The 17,952-nt window shown below is 44.3% G+C and overlaps 1 protein-coding gene across 6 annotated transcripts in view; it reads right to left on the bottom strand.

Annotated features, from left to right (window-relative positions):
• Positions 1 to 3,877: 3,877 nt before the first annotated feature.
• The window catches only part of myh10.S (myosin, heavy chain 10, non-muscle S homeolog), a 53,613-nt gene continuing 39,538 nt past the window's right edge, over positions 3,878 to 17,952 (bottom strand). For 4 of the 6 annotated variants that reach the window (XM_041577718.1, XM_018237388.2, XM_018237389.2 and 1 more), the window contains 27 exons: positions 17,778 to 17,892; positions 16,987 to 17,180; positions 16,560 to 16,681; positions 15,501 to 15,570; positions 15,225 to 15,385; positions 14,906 to 15,014; positions 14,638 to 14,769; positions 14,174 to 14,380; positions 13,917 to 14,054; positions 13,531 to 13,654; positions 12,490 to 12,661; positions 12,077 to 12,289; positions 10,999 to 11,143; positions 10,703 to 10,909; positions 10,509 to 10,613; positions 10,233 to 10,385; positions 9,649 to 9,897; positions 9,327 to 9,539; positions 8,923 to 9,135; positions 8,020 to 8,181; positions 7,664 to 7,792; positions 7,469 to 7,557; positions 7,227 to 7,350; positions 5,910 to 6,118; positions 5,537 to 5,645; positions 5,287 to 5,459; positions 3,878 to 5,201 (listed from right to left, as the gene is read on the bottom strand). In XM_041577718.1, the coding sequence (XP_041433652.1) occupies positions 5,054 to 5,201; positions 5,287 to 5,459; positions 5,537 to 5,645; positions 5,910 to 6,118; positions 7,227 to 7,350; positions 7,469 to 7,557; positions 7,664 to 7,792; positions 8,020 to 8,181; positions 8,923 to 9,135; positions 9,327 to 9,539; positions 9,649 to 9,897; positions 10,233 to 10,385; positions 10,509 to 10,613; positions 10,703 to 10,909; positions 10,999 to 11,143; positions 12,077 to 12,289; positions 12,490 to 12,661; positions 13,531 to 13,654; positions 13,917 to 14,054; positions 14,174 to 14,380; positions 14,638 to 14,769; positions 14,906 to 15,014; positions 15,225 to 15,385; positions 15,501 to 15,570; positions 16,560 to 16,681; positions 16,987 to 17,180; positions 17,778 to 17,892 (4,185 nt within the window). In that variant the 3' untranslated portion in view covers positions 3,878 to 5,053. 6 annotated transcript variants of the gene reach the window in all.

Here is a 17,952-nt window from a genome sequence, read left to right as displayed (position 1 = left end):
ACCCAGAAACATGGGTAACACCTAGGGTTGCCTAGACGGTATTACAGATTTACTGGCAATGTAGCTGCTGGTAAATTTGAAATACCCCTAACAAAACCCCTTGGCCAGCCCCAAACTGCTTAAAACGTACCTTTTTGCCTCCTTCTGGTCATCACGTGCTGTGGCCCCCCCTTTTTTTTTGCATCATGTCCCACCCCCTTTAACGTCATGACCCGTCCCCTTTTACATCACAGCCCGCCCTTTTGTTCCCGCCCCCACCACTGGCCAGGGAAATTTAATTAAAAGGTGGCAAGCCTAGTGACACCTTGCAGTAAAACAAAACCCTGTAGCATCTATTACTCTGTTAAAGGAACAGTAACACCAAAAATAGGTGTCCTAAAGTAATGAAAATATAATGTAGTGTTGCCCTGCACTGGTACAACTGATGAGTTTGCTTCAGAAACACTACTATAGTTCATATAAACAAGCTGCTGTGTAGCAATGGGGGCAGCCATTCAAGCACAGGATACACAATAGATAACAGATCTGAAGAATCCCATTGTATACTGCAGAGCTTATCTGTTATCTGCTGTGTATTCTGTGCCTTTTATCCTTTTTCAGCTTTGAATGGCTGCACAGAGCACGTGCAGTGAATCAGCAGAAAAGAAGATGGGGAGCTACTGGGGCATCTTTGGAGACATAGGTCTTACTTACTAAAGGGCTGTGGTCGCTTTGGGCTGGAACAGAAGCCAAAAACAATGTACAACATTTCTAGCCTACGTCTTTAATAAAGCTTTAGTTCTCCTTTAACAATTCCAGGCTTGCCCTCTAGTGCTGAGATGCTGTACTTCATACATCCAGGATATGAAATGCAGCTCAGCCCTTCATCAATGGTATTTATCCATGTCCTCTAGTGGTCAGATCCTGTAATTACTTGTCATGCCATCATTACAATCCATCATTTCAGTTCGTTTTTTTAACAGACTGGGCACACAGAAGTATAGAATAGAGCAGCTGCATGATTGTTTTGCCTTTATATAAAGAATGGTAGGGCAACATGATGCCTTGTATAGGTTTTACACTGGTTTTAAGGTTGTACATTCTGGGCCCACCTTGGGGTCTGTGATGCATTGGGGAACTGAGTTTGTCCTTCCTCACCACACACTGCAAAGGCTTTTGGCTCCTGATACTTAATAGGGAGTTTTATAATAGGGAATTTAGATTTGAAGAACAGCTGAGCAGCCATGTAATGTATGTCCCCTCGTACACTTACTGATCTGCACCTGGGCTGATTGGCTGGATACCTTTGATAACTGGCCCATGTCTAGTTAGTAAGCACAAGGCCCAGGCTATTAGCCCACTTCTTACCCGATCCTGCAGTATCAGCCACCGATGCAGGACCCAACTTCCAGCCCACCCACTCACTTACTGCTGGTAGTTTGGAGTAAAAAAAGACATATTTACCCATTTTAGATTTGTCCGCTCCTCTTCAGAAACAGCGACACGATCCATCATGCGGTGCTCGATTTCTCATCCCTGGATATCTCCTATAAGGAAGGCAGCGAGGAGAAATGGAGTGCCACACGATGGATTGACTTTTCTGAGGAGGAGCGCAAGCAGAGTTTCTTAATTTATTTCTTAATAAAGACTTGGCGACTTTAAAGTTTAATATGTGTTGGTGTCTTTTTTTCATTGCATGCGAACGAATTTTTTAACAAAAATGTTTTGCTGTTACTGGTCCTTTAAAGAGAAAGAGTACAAAATGTTCAAAAATGGTCGGGCAATAAAAGTACCAGATTGTCTGGCAGTGCAAGGGTTAAAGGGATACAGTCGACAGGGGAAACGTTTTGTTTTTCAAATCGCATCAGTCAATAGAGCTGCTCGAGCAGAATTCTGCACTGAAATCCATTTTTTCTTAAAAAAAGGCAAACCGATTTCTTTTTATATTTAATTGTGAAATGTGACATGGGGCTAGACATGATGTCAGTTTCCTAGGTGCCAACCAACCACGTGACTTGTTCTCTGATAAACTTCAGTCACATTTTACTGCTACACTGCAAATTGGAATGATATTTCCCCCCCAACAGCCTATCAACAGAACATTGGCCAGCTAACCCGACACCCCTGCTGAAGCATTTGTTTGCTTTGCTAAAATTCATGCTCATGACATGAGAATATCACCCAAGCAAGAAAAGCCCTTTTTTTTTTAAAGGGCATGTAAAGTCTAAAATAGAATAAGGCTAGACATGCTGTATTTTGTATACTAAATATAAACATGAACTTACTGCACCACAAGCCTAATCAAACAAATAATTTACACTTTCAAAATTGGCTACAGGGGGTCACCATCTTGTAACTTTGTTAAAAATCTTTGCAAGACTAAGACTGTGCACATGCTCAGTGTGGTCTGAGCTGCTTAGGGATCGTCATAAACAAAGCTGCTTGAGTTCTGCATGGCTGGGAAGTAAGGCGGGGGCTCCCCCTGCTGTTCATAAGTATGATTGTTTCCCTGCTCAGCAGTTAGGGACCGTCTGACAATTCCTATCCACAACAGTAAATGAAGGGAGAATTTCACTGCATACAGTCAGGTTTCTTATCAAGACGCTACACATTTTTGAATTAAAGTATATTGGAGATAGGTTTCTTTTTCATTAAAGAAAGTAAAAATGGGATTTTATGTTTGCCTTTACATGCCCTTTAAGGAGCATGACTTGGGTCATATTGAAGTACAATGATAAGGGGAGAAACAATAGCCGTCTCAAAGCAGTTCCTCCCCGAAGGGCTGGCTCCTTCTCAAAGTTCAGAATCTATCGCAATGCACATGGCTCTCTACACATCGGTATTACAGCTAAAAAAAACCCCACATTTGTTGGTTCAAGAATAATGTTAAATGGGAGTGAATTATTTGCAATGTAAACAGTTATAGGATCTATAAGGTGTGAAAGTTTGATAAACCAGAAATTCTGTTTAGAAGTGTGTAGTACTGAATTGTGGATATTCAACAATAAGTCCATACACATACTGTCTTAACAGATATCTGCCTTTCCATCAATGGCAACTGTGAAGGTACAAGCCTGGACAACAGCCACCCTGCAGCGACAGTAATGTCCATATCAAAGAGATGCAAATAACTGGACACACTGGTGTGGGTGTGGGGATAGCAAGAGTTCCCAAGGGAATGACACTGCTGGATCAACAAAGGGATACCTGGAGTATTGGATTATGGGATTTCTTCCACAGTGCATCCTAAAGGTGGCCATACACGGGCCGTTAAAAGCTGCAGACAGACAGTGTCGGCAGTTTATTGGCCCGTGTATGGGGCCCCCCCGACGGGCCCCACCGATCTAGATCGGATGGGACAAAAAAATCCCGTCGGATAACGACCGAATCTATTCGTTGATTCGGTCCCACGATCCGACCGCCCATTATTAATCGTTAGGATCTGATCGGCCCACGATCAGATCAGCCCGATATTGCCCACCTCAAGGAGGGCATATCAGGGAAGAGATCCGCTCGTTTGGAGACATCTCCAAACGAGCGGATCTCTCCGTGTATGGCCACCGTAACTTGATTTCAGTCCCTTGTCTATCTAAGAAGAGATGAACCATCTTCAAAAACAGCCAACATCGACCTGATTGGCTGGGACTGTCTGTGGGTGTGGCTGTTTTGGGAAAGGGCAGTATGTTTGTTTGTATGGTCTTCCTTATGTACATATAAAGAGCATTGTAAATACTGTTAGTTTCCACTTCCCTCTATTGCACCTTTCCCTATCCCTTTCTACCTCCCTCCATCTTCGTTAGTTCCCTTTGTATGTTATATGTTAAAGGGTCCCTCTGTCCAACGCTTTCCGTGGTGAATAGCAACGGCTTCTCCCAACAAAACAGTCAGGCCCCTTTGGTATTCTATAATGAATAAGTTTATTGTCGTACAAAATTCATTGTCTAGAAATATGGGCTATACAGAGGGGAGGGGTGAGGAGGGTTTAGCAGAGAGGGAGGAGTCTGCAGCTGTTATGTGTTAAAAAAAAATAATATATATATATATATATATAATGATAATGAATGCAGACGAATGCGCACAGAGTTACCTTGATCCGAGCTGGACCCTGTGGTGCCGGAAATGCTGAATAAAAGATTTAAGCTAAACAATGAACAATACAAATAAAGTGATATGTCCAGCACATGACTGAGGATTCTGGGTAATACTGACTGGTCTGTTCATATTATCACAAAGAACGATCTGAACGGTCGGTGGCAGTAGATATGTCATTTTTTTTTTAAATGATCTCAAATTTTAAGTGTCTAAGGCACCGTTTGTCTTCTGTTTGACTATAAAAGGGTCGAGTTTTTGGCTGACGGGGGGGGGGATTAAATGTGTAATAAGATAGCTATTTCTTTCACACTCTGCGTATACAGGTCACACTCTTTAAATGCCAGTCTGAGAGTGAATTTCACAACTGCCAATACAGGCCTGGGTGCGAGTATAACATCCCACCAATACAAGCCTGGGAATGAGAATACAGGCTGAAAGGTGGAGTCACATTGTGCCAATCACAGCTTGAAAGAGCCTGTTAAGGCGGGCGCTAGAAGTGAGTGACATTTCCAGTGCTGATTGGACAGGTGAGTAGAAGTTTTGGAGCCAATGAGGGGCAATGAAAAGACAGTAACGGATTCACAGTTGAGTTCTTCTGCTGTCAACAGAATAAAGGGTGGATGGGGGAATGTACCAGCTACAAGAAGCAAAAGGGGTGAGAAATTAACCACATACCCCCCCCCCCACTGCCACCCTCACCCCACGTGGGATGGGGTCACAGACGTAGTGTTCAGATTCTTCACGTGATGCCAGAAGATGGAGAGAAAGGAAAAAAGTCTAAATGGAGATCTGAAGAGCTGGACATGAAGCCCTTCTGGGGCAGAGATGGGGCTTTTGTGGGGGGTTCAGCAGAACAAGTTCAACGGATCTGTATTTTGGAATTAAAAAAACAAACAAAAAAAGCACTTTTTTTTGCCAGTGAGGGGAGCAGCCGCTTCAATGCTCAGCTTGTCCTGACTCAATGGGACCTGACAAGAGCCACTCACTCAGCTGCTACTGGGATGTTGTTGACATCAGTGTTTTTAGGTTCCATTTCATCATCAGAGATATCCAGGGACGCCCCCTCTATCTGCAGCTGGCGCCGGCCTGAGCGACTGGAGGAGGAAGAAAAGGACACTGGGCCGCCCCTTCTGTGGGAAAGAGGAGGGGGTTTATTGGTACACTGTGTAGGTGGGGCTTAAGCAATTGGGTTAATCATGTGACTTCTGATCTCACCTCAGCCTGTTCTTCAGGGTGGACACCTCCCGGCTCAGCACCTCATTGGCCTCGGTCGCATCATCGAGTTCCCGCTGGAGTTTGCGTCGCGATGCGTTGGCCCGAGTGGCTTCCTCCTCTGCCTCCTCCAGTTGCCTCTTCAGCTGTTTCATGCGAGTATTGGCCTTTTCCATCTGTGTTACAGGAATTCTGGTTAATCGTACTGACCTGGCACTGTCCCACCAGAGTCTCATGTGTGCCCCCCTGGTACCTGCTCTTTGTACTGGTCAGCGTGCCTGCGCTCATCCTCCACTTGCATGAACACCTCTTTCAGTTTCTTCTCAGTCCTGCGCACCAGTTTGTTAGATGCCACCCGTTCCCTAAGGGAGAAACAGCATTTTCTCATTCATAACTCGTTCCTCCACTAGTGGGCACTGTCATTTCCTACATATGTATATTAAGGGCAATGTAATTCCTGCAGATATGCACTAGAGGGTGCTTTGCTCAACTGACTTGGAAGCAAGCCTGGACTGGGATTCAACATAGGACCTACAGAGGCCCAAAGAGCCCCCACCAGCCCAAAAAAAAGTGACTGACCATGGCATCTTACTCATCTGATAACAGGTTTTCCACTAAAAACTTACTTAGCCTCCTGTTCCAGCTGCTCTTCCAGTTGTGCAATCTTAGACTCCAGAGTGGCAATAGTGGCTTTAAATTTGGACTTGACTGAACCCTCCAGTTCCTGTAGTTTGGCCTTTAGTTCCTTGTTCTGCCGCTCCAGTTGCTGACGAGCGTTCTCGCTTTTTTGGCCTGAACTGCGCTCTGCAGCCAACTCTGAGTTGAGGGTGTCCACCTAGTGGGAGAAGATGCAAAGTTTATGCTGACTGCTTGGATGAAGAGCAGGGAGAACAGGATGGAAGAATAAGAGCATGGAGCAGACACAGATTAAGGAAAGAAAAGAAGCAGAGTGATATAGAGGAAGAAGAGCAGGGCGGAGGCATTCAGAAAGAAGAGAAGGAACAGTTCAGTGTAAAAAAATAAAAATTGGATAAATAGATAGGCTGTGCAAAAATAAAAAATGTTTCTAATATAGTTATTTAGCCAAAAATGTAATCTTAAAGGGTGGAGTGACTGAATGTCTAACAGAACAGAATCCAACTTCCTGTTTCAGATCTCTAACTCTGAGTTAGTCAGCGACTTTAAGGGGGGCCACATGGGACAGAACTGTTCAGTGAGTTTGCAATTGATCTGCCGCATTCAGCTTAGATTCAAAAGCAACAGTTATGACCCATGTGTCCCCCCCCTTCAAGTCTCTGATTGGTTACTGCCTGGTAACCAATCAGTGGAAACAAAGAGAGCTGCAAAGCAGGAAGTAGTGTTCTGGCTAATGTTATCCAGTAAATCCATCCTTTCCTTTCCAACTAGCTACATTAGAAACATTTTTATTTTGCGCAGTCTATTTACCCAGTTTTTATTTTTATACTGAACTATTCCTTTAAGAAGCTCAGCCACATGCTACTTACAGCTTCTACTATGCAAAAAAGGCAATCTTAATGTCTTGGAAATCTCTGGATCTGGCTGAAATTGGTAAATGATTTCCTCCCAAGACAGAAACTTACTTACTTAGCCAGGGGTTGCCCAGTGAAATTTGAAGCCATATGGGGAACCTGGCAGGATCTACAAGCTATTTGATGTTATCTGAGTGCTACCCTGGTATGAAATAACCGATACCCTTGCCTCCTCTTACCACCTTCTTTCTTTCCTTTCTGTCCCTTTCTTCTTACTGTTGATTTTTATTTGTTTTTTGAAAATTTGAAAATAAAAAAACTTTAAAAAAAGAAGCTCAGCCACTTTGAAGACCAATGGTGCCGTCACATGAAATTAACTTATTCTGAACAAAGGGCTACACTACACATAGATCCGCATGTGAGATAGGGAGGCACAAGATTTGTGTGCTTTACCTGCAGGGTGGTCTTGCGGAACCGGTCGTTGAGCAACTCCATGTTACTTTGCTCTTCCTCCAGCTCCTCTTCTAAATGAGCTATCCTTGCTTCCAGGCGTCGTTTCTCATCCAGCAGGGCTGACCTGACAATGGAATAAGCATTCACTGTTGATCCCAGCAAATCCCCATAGGACTTCAATGGTCAGCTCACAACCTGGAGCCCTGGTCAGTATATCTAACATGAACATGCTGGCCACTCACTTTCCAGATGTGCTGTTGGAAATCTCATCAGCGAGCTCATCCCGTTCCTGCTCTGCATGGCGCCGTGACCGCTCAGAAGCTGCCAGTTCCTGAGGGGGACATGCATTTTAGTATAGGTATATTCTATTGTAGAGGGAAGGATCCAGACCCAGTAAGCTCCACTCCCTTTAGTCCCATGTCCAGGCCATGGCTCACCTCCTGCAGCTGAAGAATTTCAGCCTCTAAGCCCTTCAGCTTCTTCTCATTCTCCTTGGACTGAGCAAAGATGTCGTCTCGTGATGCCCGAGCCTCCTCCAGCTCCCGCTGGTAATCCTTCGTCTGGGCCTAAAAACAGGTACACGTTATTAATCTTGTATACAGTTGCCAATAGCTGTATAGCATGCTTCCAGAAAAAATAAATTTTTCCATTCAACTGGATGGAAAGATATCACTTGGTGAGAAGGCGCTAACTACAATCCAAAAACATCTACATTGCTCTAGTGAACATGTGATGTCTGGGATCATGGCCAAGGAAGACATATAGAGTATAAGGACTATCCAACTCCCTGTACCTGAAGCTTGCGGAGCTGTTTGATTGCATCTTCCCTGCCTTTATTTGCAGCTTCGATCTGGGATTCAAAGTCCTTCATATCCATCTCCAGCTTCTTCTTGATGGCCACAGCCATAGCTCTCTGCTTGCGCTCATCCTCTAGCTCAGCTTCCAGCTCCCGCACCTGGCAAACAAAAAAAGGGGCAAATAAAACTTGGGCTTTGTGCCACTACAACCTTCTCTGCAGAGAGTATTGACTAAAATCACACACACATTTGTGTTTAAGAAATTTAATAAAACTCAAAATCTTGAATTCGGTGTTTGGGGGTTGTCTGACAAAACCCTAGACCCAAAAAGAACAATCTTGCTTTCATCAATCCACAAAATGTTGGGCCATCTCTCTTTAGGCCAGTAAGTGTGTTCTTTGGCAAATTGTAAGCTTTTCAGAATAATGGGACTTTGCGGGGGCTTCTTGCCGATAGCTTGGCTTGACATAGGCGTCTTCTAATTGTAACTGTATCACAGGTAACTTTAGACCTTCTTTGATCTTCCTTTGAATGGTAGTTTTCCCATTTTTGTTCACATCTTTCAGGTTTGTTTTTTTCACAGAATGAATGACCTCACTAATTGAACCCCACACTGCTATTATTTGGAACAAGTTATTATTTTGAACACTGCTATTATTTCGAACAAGCCTCAATTAATGAATCAATTACACAGAATCAGCAGCATGCATGTCATGACTGTTGGTTTTCCATTTCTACTACACCTATTAGTAAACTATTTGCCATGTAGAAATAGAATTTCTACCAAAAACAGTAATTGATCAGGTTAGTGATGTCGGACTGCTATTATTCTGAACACAACTGCATATACTATGCTTCCCTTGGTTTCAATCTCTGTATGCCCTACCAATAACACTCACCTGTTTCACCAGTGCCCGTTTCTTCTCTTCGTTCTGTTCATCCCGGGTTTGAAGGTCCCGTTCAAACTGAGCTTTCATGGCCTGCATGTTCACTTCCAGGCGCAGCTTGGCATCCTCTGTGCCCTGAAGTTCATCCTCCAGCTCCTCCAGCTGTGTCCGCATCTCCTCTACCTGCTGATCAAGTGCCCGCTTTGACTTCTCCAGCTCGTGCACCTGTCAGATACATAGAGGCTCAAATCTTAGCTGGAGGACTAGGGGGGGGGGGGTTACTCTTATCAGGGGAAGTGGTACTAAAGTTACACAGTGACTTCAACTGTACAATAATGGTCTGGTCCTGCGTGGAACTTGGTGAATATAGAGTAGATGAGAATAGAGACCCTTCTTACTCTGCTGATGGAACTTACATTCTTCCCCACATCATCCTTGGAACTCATTAAATCCTCCATCTCTGCTCGGAGCTGTTTGTTCAGCCTTTCAAACTCATCTTGAGCTTCCAGAGCTTCATCCAAGGCTCGAGCCAATGACAGGGCCTTGGTTTCCTTCTCACGGGCATCGGCCTCTGCACGGTCTCGCTCCTCTGCATGGCGGGCAGAGATGTTCTTCTCCTCTGCCAGGAGCTAAGAATGGCAGATAAAAATAAAAGATTAAGTAGATGAAATAATAATGTGTACCACTGGGACTATGTTATTATGGCCTTCTCAGTTCCTGGGCAAAATAAAGGGTCACCTGATCAAATTTCTTCTGCTTCTTCTCCAAGTTGGACACAATCTGCCTCTGGTGATCCAGATCCACCATCAGATCATCCAGTTCCTGCTGGAGCCGGTTTTTGGTTTTCTCTAGTTTCTCATAGGCAATGATTTTCTCCTCCAGCCTCTGTCCCAGACCCTCCGTGTCCTTCAGGAGCTTCTTTTTCACTTCCTCCAGTCCCTCGATGGTGCCCACCTCATCATCCACTTTTTTCTTAGCCTCTATTAGCTATATATGTGGAGAGTGGATGAAATCAGTAATTAACGTTGGACTACAGATTCTAGGGTACTGTAACTCCATGTCTACTACCCACTATACAATTTACCCTCACTTAAGCTGAATATTAATGTAACTTTGCTACAGTACCTACTACTCCGTATAAACGTCTGTCTGCCCTATTCTCTCATTCCTCACAAATGGAGCCATTTGCCTTTTTTCCCTTATCCTAGTATCTCTTCTTTGCTGCATCCTTCTATCAGCCACTGTTGCAGGCTCCTAGGCCACCTAATGGCAAAAATAACACACAATATGTGTATATGTTTATCTGTCAGTACCATATGTACCTGAGACTGCAGGCTGAGGATCTGCTTTTCAAGAGATTTCCTAGCCTCCTCTTCCTCTTCCTGCTGTTCCTGCAGATTGTTCTTCTCCTCCTCTAGTTGTCGGATGCGGCTGCTCAGGTTTAACTTCTGCCGGGTTTCCTCTTGGAGCAATTCCTGCCAGGGGAGAGGAATTATAGTTACTTTACAGGACACCAACCTAAAGGTGCCAACTTTTTCTGCATTTCCCACATTGTACGCCTTCTAGCAGGGACCAAATTGACTCCCAAAATAGTTCACCTGTGTGTCCTGTAGCTGAGACTCCATGCTTGCTACATCCTTTGCCAGTTTGATCCCTTTCTTTTCAGCTTCTTCTAGAAGAGAGGAAACATTTTCCAGTTCATTCTATGGAGAGAGAAAAGCATTGGTCAATACAGTTTTGTCACAATGTGCCTCTGTGGCTCCCAGGCTGTCTTGCATGTTGTTAGCTCTACCTGCAGCTTGCTGCTCTTCTCCACCATATCTGCCCGCAGACGGTCTCCTTCCAACACCTTAGCATGTAGCTCCTGCACCTGCCCTTCCAGCTTTTTCCTCTTATATTCGGACTCAGCCTTCATCTGCTGCAGGGACTTCACCTCTGTGGCCAGCTCCTTATTGTCCGACTCCAGGCTCTGCTTGTTCTTTTCTAGGTTTACTTTGAACTGCAGAGAACACAAACAGCTGCAAGTTAGTGCTTTGGAGCCTTTGGTTGAGAGAGTGTTGCCAGGAAGTTATAAGAGTCCCCACTTACCCGCTTAGCCTGTTCCAGCTGCTCAGAGAGCTCCTCAAGGGCTGTTGCCTGCCTCTGTCTCATCTCCTGAATCTGAGCTTCATGGTTTCTTGTCTCCTCTTCTATGCTCTTTCTTAGTTCTGCGACTTCCTGCTCCCTTTTAGTCCTAAAGACACAGTAATGAGTTTAAGGCAGGGAGTGAATATTCAAGGACGACTGTTGGGTTGAGGGGAGAGGCTGGAAAGCATTAACAGGATTGTTGTGATTTTTATGGTGTAGTTTCTATCTCTAAATTCCACAGTTTACACTGCAAATAATTCACTCTGCCATGTAAAATGTAATTCCTAACCCAACAAGTGTATTTTTTTTAGATGTAATATTGATGTGTAGGCAGCCATATCAGGTCGTTTCGCCTGTTCATTTGCTTTCAGAAAGTGCCAGTGCTGCACTATGGAACTGCTTTGAGGCAGGCAATGGTTTCTCCTACTCAATGTAACTGAAGGAGTTGCAGTGGGACATGTTTTTTTACTACTGAGTGTTGTTCTTATATCTACCAGGGAGCTGTTATCTGTTACCTTCCCATAGTTCTGCTGATGGGCTGTTGGGGGGAAGAAGGGAGGGGGTGACATCACGCCAACTTGCAGTGCAACAGTAAGGGCAGAGACTGTGTGAAGATTTAAGGAGATTTAGTCGACTGGCGACAAATCGCTTCTTCTTGGGAAACTTCAGGCGACTTCGGAAAATGAAGCTCTCCGAGTGCCATCCCGCCCTCGATTTAGATTCTAGTCGCCTGAAGAAGAGGTGATTAGTCGTTGGTTGACTAAATCTCCCTAAATCTTCGCGTCTGTCTCTGCCCTAAAGAGTGAGTGAAGTTTATCAGAGCATACGTCACATGACTGGAGCAGCTGGGAAACTGAAAATATGTCTAGCCCCATGTCAGATTTCACAATTAAATTTAAAATAATAAGTTTGCTCTTTTGAAAAACTGATTTCAGCTCTGAAGTCTGCTAGAGGAGAACTATTAACTGATGCATTTTGAAAAATAATTTTTTTCCATGACAGGATCACTTTAATGACAAATACTATTTGTTGTAGATACCTAAGTTCTTGCTGGGCTGCAGTGGTGTCTAGAGTATCCTCTAGCTCAGTCTTTAGAGCCTCCAGCTCCTCACTCAGGTCCCTCTTTTGCTTCTCCGCTTTGTTGCGGGACGCTTTTTCTGATTCAAGGTCTTCTTGCAACTCAGCGATCTGTGCCTGCAATTCTCGCACCAACTTTAGCGTATTGTTCTTTTGCAGAACCTCTTCATCTCCCCTGAAAATAGCAAAAGCAGAAGAAACTTAATGCCATAAAAACTCATTTAGCTTCACCTCACTCATCACCAATCCCAGGTCAGTGTAGCCTGTAGCATTCCCTTGCTTCCATCCCACGAACTTGTGAGCATATAGCTTCCCTCACCTCCTTGCTCCTCCCAGAAGGAGCACAGCCAGAACTTTTACCATTTACCCTTTTACCTTGCAAGTGCCGCCTGTAGCTCCTCCTCTTTCTTGGCCAGCTGCAGCTTGAGTTCCTCGATTTGAGCCTGCAGCTCAGCAATTTGGTCCTGGAAATCAGTGGTCTCCCCATCCAGCTTCCTCTTTGCTTTCTCCAGCTCCTGCCTCGTCTTCTCCTCCTTCTTTAGTCTCTCTGGGATACAGGTAAAGGAATATGAAGGAGTAACATCACAAAAGCAAGCAAGAGGGAAAATGGGTGGAACAGTTTATTGGGGTTAATGTTCTAACAAGCATCTATAACAGGGATCTCCAACCATGTTGAGCCACATTCAAATGTAAACAGAGTTGGGAGAGCAAAACAAGTATGGAACATGTTCCTGGGAGGTACCAAATAGGGCTGTGATTTCCTATTTGCTATGTGGACTTGCAGCCTACAGGGGAGTCTATTTGGCAATAGGGCTGGTTTTTATGCAATAAAAACTCCGGTCAAGAATTTATAAATAAGCACCTGCTTTGAGGCCACTGGCAGCAACATCCAAGGGTTTGGTGAGCAACATGTTGCTCCTGAGTCATTGATCTAGAACATGACTGGCCAAACTGTACTGGGAGGGGAAGCGCCACATTCTCATATTAAAAGTTAAAGTCAACAAGGGGCTTGGCCAGTAGCAGAACAGGACAGACTCATAGTAATGCAGCCCTGTGCCCGTGCTTTAATACCCTGAGCTCCATCCTGATATTGCCGACCGCAACCCACACAAAAGCAGCGCAATCTCCTCCTGCACCGAACAGGCACTGCTCAAAGTAGCGACACGGGGCAACAATGTTGTCCCAGGCCGCACTGTAGCACAACACCCGCTGCCTCCGGAATCATTGACTGTATTGCTGTTCGTTCTGACTTTTACGGCCAACATATAGCACTGCATTGTAAGGTCGCCAATTAGACACCACATGTTTACAGCTAATTTCAATTGTGAACCATATTTTGTTGCATGTTTCTCCCCACCCCCTTCCCTTGAAAACAAAATAAAGACTATAAAAAAAATAAAAATAAACTTGACACACCTTCAAGGTCTGAGATCATCATCTCTTGCTTGTTTTTCAGCTTTGCCAGATTTTTGGCTTTTTCTTCTTCCTCAGCCAGCTGAGAGGTTGACTCAGCAATACGTTCCTCCAGTAGCTTCTTCTCCTAATAAACCAGAGCACGACAATACAACCAACACTTTCAACTTTACCATGGCATTGGACAAAGATATACAGGCATGTAAAGTCGCTGGTAACCTTGAAAGAACCCCAAATTGCTAGATGTGGGATTAAGAACACTTCTCCTACCTGTTGGTTTGTTCCTTATACAGGTTTAACCCTTAACAAAAGCCTGACAGGGGGATCCTGACTGATGAACTAAACCATAAAAATTTGTTATCGAAACACATCGCAGATCCATCACCCACCTTTAGGAACTTGGAATTCTGGTCCTCGAGCACTAGGATATCTTCCTCCATCTTCTTGATCTTGGCTTCTGCAGTCACCTTTTCCAGCTGCAGTTTCTGCCGTGCGGCTTCTTCCTCATCTAGCTGCTCCTCCAGGTCCTGCATGGGAGAGGCGATGGGTCAGATATACAGCAGCAATTTACTTTACAAAGGCAATTAACTGCATGTTTCTTTAAAAGCAGAGTGAACAAGTCTAGGATGGTGGTGGGGGAACTAACCTGAACGTGTGTCTGCATCTTCTTCTTCTCGTTCTGTAACACCTGGTTTCTCTCTTCTTCTTCCTCCATGCGGATCTCCAGATCTCTCAGAATTTCTTCCATCTCCTGCTTCTTGATGGCTAGTCGGGCTCGCATCTCCTCTGCTTCAGCAAACAGCTCCGTCTCTGCATGAAGCTGCTCGGCAAGGATGTTCTTCTCCTCCACCAGCTGTGGGAATGACAAAATATGGGGGTTGGGGAGCAATTGTCTCCAGCGGGTTTGACTTCAAAAAGGTTCTACAAAGCTCTGAGGGTCTTTAGAGAGAGACCACAGGGAGAATGGGTTGTGTCTAATGGTTTTTATATCTCTTAAAGGACAAGCATTTATTTAATGTATCCAAACTGTTGTGTTCAAACCTTTGCTCCTTTCTCAAAGGGATCCTATTATTTCTGGGAACCTGAATAAGGTGTAACGCTGAATCTCACCTGCTGGTGCTTTCGCTCCATATCTACGAGTTCTCCCTCCACTTTGGACTGTTTCTCCTTCACCTTCAGAAGTTCCTCATCTTTGGCAACCAGTTCTTCCTCCTGTCGTGTGACCTGGAGCAGCGGTTTTACCTGCAAAGGAAGGTGCCACGAAATAAGTGTCATGCATGGTATACAACATATGCTATGGGACAGCAGGAGAGTCTAACCCTTATCCCTATAGGTGTAGTTCAATTACAGGTGGAGGGATGCACCCCACAGCACTTACCTTGGTGAAGAGACGCCACCACTGCCAATGCCGCAGCTTGAGGTAGGCGGCACAGTTTCTCTGCAGCACTTTGAGGGCAATCAGCTGTTGTTGTTTCTTGGCGAAGGCCCTGCATAGAAATAAGAAATTTCGATGACAAAGCATCAATGACCCACAAATTCAATTCCAAAGTCAATTCCAAAGAGTCAAAACAATGAGAGAATGTATATTTCAGGTAGGTGGTCTGGTCTTTCATACCCAGGGCATTTATGCCATAATCATACATTGCCCAATCATATGACTGATGTGCTGGGCAGAACCCAGGAGAATATAGACTCACTTGCGAGCTAGGTATCCCCTGCAGACAGCCTGGAAGAGTACGATAATATCAGTGATCTTTAGGTCTCTTTCCTCCTCCAGATGAGCCAGGACGCCAGCACGGAAGAAGATCTTACTCTGCCCAATCCTGTAAAGGTTTGGATCCAATTCCAAAGCCCGGATCTGTGGGTGAGAAGAATCAGTGCTTTAATATGGGGACATTGTAGCACAAGGCTGTCAAGTGACTTTGCCCATACCTTTTGCCTACAATTTTTTCACACCATAATCCCCTGCTTACCATTCGCTCGCATGCCTGCTTCCCATCCATGAACCCTCTAGGGATGGAGTTGGGTGTGAGGATCTCATATCTGGAATGGATTAATGATACAATGCTGGGTTTCAGTTAATGAACATACAAAAGTGAGCTGGGTACCAGACACTTTAAAGCAGTGATCCCCAACCAGGACTTGTGAGCAAGATGCTGCTCACAAACCCCTTGGATGTTGCTCCCAGTAGCCTCAAGGCAGGTGCTTATTTTTTAAATTTAATTTTGAAGCAAGTTTTGGTTGCATAAAACCCAGGTGTACTGGCAAACTCTCTCGTAGCTGCCAGTCCACATAGAGGCTAACAAATGGCCAATCACGGCACTTATTTTGCACCACTAAGGATTTTTTTTATGCTTGCGTTGCTTACCAACTCTTTTAACATCTGGCTATGGCTCATGGATAAAAAAGTTGGGGACCACCCACCCTATAGAAAGGGCAAATATCATGCAGTGGAATTACTAATATTAACCACTAGATGGCAGTGTGTTCCCATATAATGTATACAGGCACGCCAGAAAGGGACAGAAATATTATTTCTCTTTCTTCTTATATTAAAGAACGTCATCCTCAATGTTGTAGGCAATTACCAAGGCAACACAAGTTCTTCTGCCATAATTATACTCCTATGATATTTAATGTCTGTGCAGGAGATTTCTTCCTTGCTGTGCAAGATTCTAAAAACAGAGCTGTATCTACAGGGGAAGCAGTTTTCAGTACATATTTAAGGCAAAGTCCTATCCCCTACATTTAGCAGAGCACTAAAATAATGTTGCTGCAGGGCCCAGTAACTCATTACAACACATCTCTGGAGAGAGAATCATATATACAGTAAGTAAGAGGCAATGTTTCTTTTAAGATGTGCGCTCATGTGTGTGAAAACAAATTTTGTTTTGCACACAACAATTTGTGGTTCGTGCAAAGAAATGTATGTGAAAAAAAAATGTTTGCATTCATTCTGACCTGTGCACACAGTTTTTAAGGAAATTGGAAGAGGATCCCAGAGCTTTATATAATAGACAATTGTTTGGTACCTTTGACGGAACTCCTGGAATACAATACGGTTAGGGAATCCCTGCCGGCAGATTCGGATCCCTTCCAAGACACCATTACACCTCAGCTGATCCAGCACTAAATGTGGGTCGAGTTTCCCTGCCTGTTAAATAAATGTGTGTTATCAGTGCTCTGCAACTGGTAATTGAACTACAACAGACTTCAGTTGTCTGAGGCTGCTAGGGATTGTGGTCTGACATCAACTACGAGGTAAAGGACGATTCCTTAGATCTCTCGAAGTGTACAAAGATATTCACATACAATTACTAAGCATCCCACAGCCTCAGACCGGTCTCTGACTTATGCCACCCATCCCCTGTGCCCTCTGCTCACATCTCTAATGAAAATAGATGGTTTGTGCCATAAAAAAAAAAGAAAACTTGGCCCACTATTCTCCTCAATACTCACCCGCTTTTCATGATTGGGGATGATGCAGCGGACAAAGTTGGGGTTTGTGTTGCGCAGAGTTGCCATCAGCTTTGCCAGGGACTCCTTGTACAGCTGCCCAACTGTGCGGAACATGCCCTTCTTGGTTTTGTATGCTGCTCCGAAAGCAGTCTCTGCCATTCCTGCAACCTGGTCCAACCCCACAATGCGATCCACTGTAGAGAGAGTTACAATTTTATTAGACGGGGCTTGGGAAAGCCTGATAGGTACACAAAGACAGGATGGCTATGCTAGGCATACACAATAAGATCTAATAAACTAGAAAAGTTCGACAACACTACTGGAAAGGGCTTTATTATAGCAGTATGCTGATAACACCTAACACGTTTCGGGATCAACTCCCTTAATCATAGGTATTGGGTCAAATTGGGATCATATTGGGCCTAGTAAATCAGATAGTAACGACTATCTAAATCTGCTTCTTGCTAAAGATTCACTTCCACATGCACAGTCATAAAAAGAGGCTTTCTGTGCAGTCTGTAGGTGTGGGCACAGGGTGTGCCAAAATGACACAGATAAAGATAGAAAAAGATTTTAAGGCAGTGGAATGACAGTAGGGACTTGGTGACGGCACAATCCTGCGTATCGATTAGTGACGATACAATTGGGGGATTAATTTGATTTTGTCCAGGTGGCCAACCAGCTGCCAGACCCATAGACAGAAGATGCTGTAAAGTGTAGTTTTACAAAGAGCTGGAGGACTACAACTGTGCATTTTGAAGGAATAGGAAGGATTTGTCATTTCTCCATACCATCTTTCCATAGCTCGCTCACAAACTTGTCAGAGGACTGATGAAGCAGAGTAGCAACATTGTCATTCAGAGGATCCATGTTCTTCAATAGCCATTCATCTGCCTTATAATCCACCTGAGGAAAAAGACAGTCGAGTCAGTGCTGGAGACTCATGGATCAGTCTACTTTATTAGG

This window comes from Xenopus laevis, chromosome 9_10S, assembly GCF_017654675.1.
Source record: "Xenopus laevis strain J_2021 chromosome 9_10S, Xenopus_laevis_v10.1, whole genome shotgun sequence".
Lineage (NCBI taxonomy): Eukaryota > Metazoa > Chordata > Amphibia > Anura > Pipidae > Xenopus > Xenopus laevis.
This window is presented reverse-complemented; position numbering and strand designations above follow the sequence as displayed.